At 36.5% G+C, this 3,712-nt stretch overlaps 1 protein-coding gene across 1 annotated transcript in view; it reads left to right on the forward strand.

Moving 5' to 3' along the window:
* Nucleotides 1–3,712, forward strand: part of LOC101862933 (dynein beta chain, flagellar outer arm) — a gene marked incomplete at its 5' end in the record, with an annotated part of 108,331 nt that overhangs the window by 72,771 nt on the left and 31,848 nt on the right. The window contains 2 exon segments of the mRNA XM_013080521.2: nucleotides 1–118; nucleotides 1,489–1,513. The exon segment at nucleotides 1–118 is cut by the window's left edge and continues 11 nt beyond it. Of these exon segments, the coding sequence (XP_012935975.2) occupies nucleotides 1–118; nucleotides 1,489–1,513 (143 nt within the window).

The raw sequence follows: 3,712 nt of genomic DNA on the forward strand, positions 1-3,712 counted from the left end.
GCGACCACCAATGATCATCGACCCCAACAACGAGGGAGCTCTCTGGCTGGGCCGCCTCAACAAACTGATGAATAAACGAAAACTCATGTCCCTGGATATGGAAAAAGGGTGGGTTAAGGTATGAGGAGGATAGGGTTGGTGGTTGAGGGAGGAAGGGTGGGGGTGAAGGCAGGGGAATGGTATTGGTTAGGGGGTTGAGATATTGGGAGGGAGATGGGGGGGGTTTGAGGTTGGGAAGGGGATAGGTAGGAATTGTTGCTTGAGGGGGAGGGGTTGAGGAATTGTTTCTTTTTAATGCTTTCCAGATATTGAACGAAGTGTCAACTTTTTGCTGTTCCTACAATTGCATTGGCCACGCCTTGCTTTTTTTTTTTTTTTAAATGAGGGGGAAGTTGTAAGTTTCTCATAAAAAACAAAATCTCCTCAGAAAGCTAGGATTAAAAAGGCAGCAGAGGAATTTTTTGTTGGATGTTTCAAGTGTCAAATATCTTCATTTGTCAATATTATGTTCGAACGACTTCAATACTTTAGGCCCCCACTTATAAAAGAATTTCTTTAGACACTCGTAGGAAGGAAATAATGAAACAAAGCAAAACTACAACATTGTATGGCCAAGTCGTGGTTCTGATTTAGGCACTCTTTTCATTTTGAGTTTTCTCAAAACTTTAAAAAATGACAGTTGTTTTGTTAATGGCAATAACGATTCATGGTTTGATCAACTTCGTTTTATATTGCTGTCTCGTTTCTCCCACATAATGTCTGTCAAACAGATGGTATGTATTCTAGTGTGCTGGCTCCAATGATGTATCTATGTGTTATTTTGTATGTGTGTGAATATATGTATATAGAGAGAAATAGATAGTGTGTGCAAAACTTGGGTTTGGTTTACCTGCTCCATGAATACTGAACAGTTTTTGTAAATTTTGAATACATTTCTTTGACTGAACGTAATAATTAGCCTAATCAGTTTTGATGTCTGCATCATTACTGGTGGGATTAAAAATTTTGAAAGTATATTTGACGAAGGTGTGACTACTCTTTCCTGTCACTATAAAGTGTATTTTTGTTTGCTTTTCTTTCGAAATTGTTGATTTTGTCTTTTTGAGTCAGAAGTGAAGTTTAGAGAAAGTTTCTTTTTGCTCATTTTGCTTTTGAGTCATTCAACTTTTTACTGTCTTTCTATTACGTAGATGACCAACTAGTGTGGATAGTGCCGTAAAACATATTATATAATAGGGCCTATTAATCCAACAAACGTCAGATAGGCAGAATGACTGGTATTTAAAAGAAATGTGGATGAAGTCATTAAATTTGGAAGAAAGAAAAAGAAAGAAAAGCTGTAATCCTCAACTACAAATCCCCTAAACGCATTTTTGAAAAGCTTTCAAGGGCTTTTTTGAAAGAGGCTATTCATTTATTCTTTGCAAGATATTTTTAAAAATTATTTTATTGTTTATTTTATTAATTATTTATATTTTTCCTATCCAGAGTAGGGTCGTGTTGTTTTCTGAAGGTGTGTGCTTTGTTTATTCAGGCTGAAAGATATCAGGACAAAATATAGAAGTGCTATAATATTGTTTACTAGACTTGGCTTGTATGATTTATTTAACTGAGTGTTTATTAGTGATTTTAAGTTTTGTTGCTGGTGTGTTTGCTGCCTTGAGGATATAACATTATTATTATTACTATTATCATCATTATCATCATCATTATTCTTATTCTTATTCCTGTCTTTATTCTTCTTTTTGTTTTTGTTGTTGTTGTTGTTATTATTATTATTATTATTATTATTATTATTATTATTATTATTATTATTATTATTATTATTATTACATTTTAGTGGGCGAGAGGTCAGGGAAGCGATGTGATGGTTTCCTTTTTTGTGTATATAATTTCAGAGAGCTTAAATTTATCCCCCCCCCCCCTTCCAAAAAAAAAATCCCCTCTTCCCCCACCCGTTTTTTTTCATCACTTTACATTGTGTTCATGAGGATTATAACAATATATGTACCCTCGTGTGTTGGCATGTCTGTGTGTATTTGTTTGTACAAATGCGTGCATCCATGTGTGTGTTTGCTTGTACTCATGTGTAGGCCTGTGTCTAGCCTGTGTGTGCATGACGTGTCGGTTTATGTACATGTAGGCTACGTGTTAAATTAGCGTATGGGTGTGTGTATAGTAGCTGACATTAATTACATACCCTATGGAACCGTAAGGAACCTCCATGTTCTTAAATTTCTGCCTGCTGCTATGACTTGTCCAAGACTCACATTGTTTGACACGCTTGCTGGACAGGTCAAAGAGTGACCTCTGAGTCTAAGAAAATAGCCTGTCATGTCTTGCATCAGGGGTGTTTTGCTCTAACCCTGTAATTAATATTCAGAAGGAAAAAAATCAGCCCGCTCAAAAATAAAAGAAGGGAAAAAATTCTTCTGATTTAAATGTTGAGAAGAAGACACATGATAAGTCAGGACGCAGAACTTTGAAACTCTTTTTTTTAGTGCATGTTGACTTCTAATTGTTTTGAGGTTTTTTTAGTTTTGTTTTTTGAAGACCGGTAAAGAGCGGAACACTGTAGACATGTACTAAATAGTTTACTACTCACTTTGAAAACTCACCGTCTCTCTGTCTCTCTCTATGTCTTTCCCTCTCTCTCTCTCTCTCTCTCTCTCTCTCTCTCTCCCTCCCTCTCTTGTTCTCGCTCGTTTATCCTTTTTGAGTTTAACTGAATTTTTCCCCGTTGCTTTGGTCTTTCGATAAATACATGCATGTTCTATTTTGTTTTTGCATTGACATTAGCAAGTGTGTGGTTGCAGCTGCAACTTTTGTTGTCGTTTTTTAATGTTGTTTTTTGATGTGGTTGTGGTGGTTATGGTTGTGGTGGTTATGGTGATTATGGCAAAATATGCAGTAATGAAAGTCAAGAGTAAGGCTTGAAATTGTGAATCAGCGTGGTGGAATCAGGCTCTCGTCAATTTTTGGGCATGTGGAGTTATTGGTATCATCTTAAAGCTTGTTTATTTGTCTTTATTTGGTGCGAAAAAAAATCCGTTTATCTTGAATACAAGTCGGGATATTTGTGAATGAAGGAGGTGGGGTCACCTGTTTTCAGAGGTAAAATTAGTGAGAAAATGGCCGCCAAAGAGTAGTTATTTCCTTAGCTTAAGAGTCCGTGGTAACTAAAAATTTACATTTTTTATGCCTTTATTCAACGTTTTTCAGAAAAATCCGCTCAGAAATGAGTTCTTTAATGGGCATGAAAGATGTTTAGTCAAAAAACTAATATTTCATAAAAATTCACTAACTGCGGAAAAATGCAAGTTTCTTCACTTTGATTATTTTGACGAGCGCCTGATTCCACCACGCTGCCTCACAATGGGTGTTTGGAGAGTGCCACTGGTACGTCCTTTTCTTTACCTGTGTTGTTTCTGCCTGTCAGTCTATCTGCTAATCTTACTTTTATCCCCCCCCCCCCCCCACAGCAATAACACTATCATTATTATTACGTATCACTCTATAACGCAACAGTAACACAATGTTATATTGCGGGTGGTTGGAGGGCGTCATTGGTAGGTTTTACTTCTTTATACTTTCACTTTGTTGTTTCTCCTATTTGCCTCACTTTTCCCCTGTACTACATGTAAACGACCGTTATTGTGTCAACATACTTCTCTTTACTCAAACATAACACATTATTATGTAAACCCCCCCC

Source organism: Aplysia californica, unplaced genomic scaffold, assembly GCF_000002075.1.
Source record: "Aplysia californica isolate F4 #8 unplaced genomic scaffold, AplCal3.0 scaffold00090, whole genome shotgun sequence".
Classification (NCBI taxonomy): Eukaryota; Metazoa; Mollusca; class Gastropoda; order Aplysiida; family Aplysiidae; genus Aplysia; species Aplysia californica.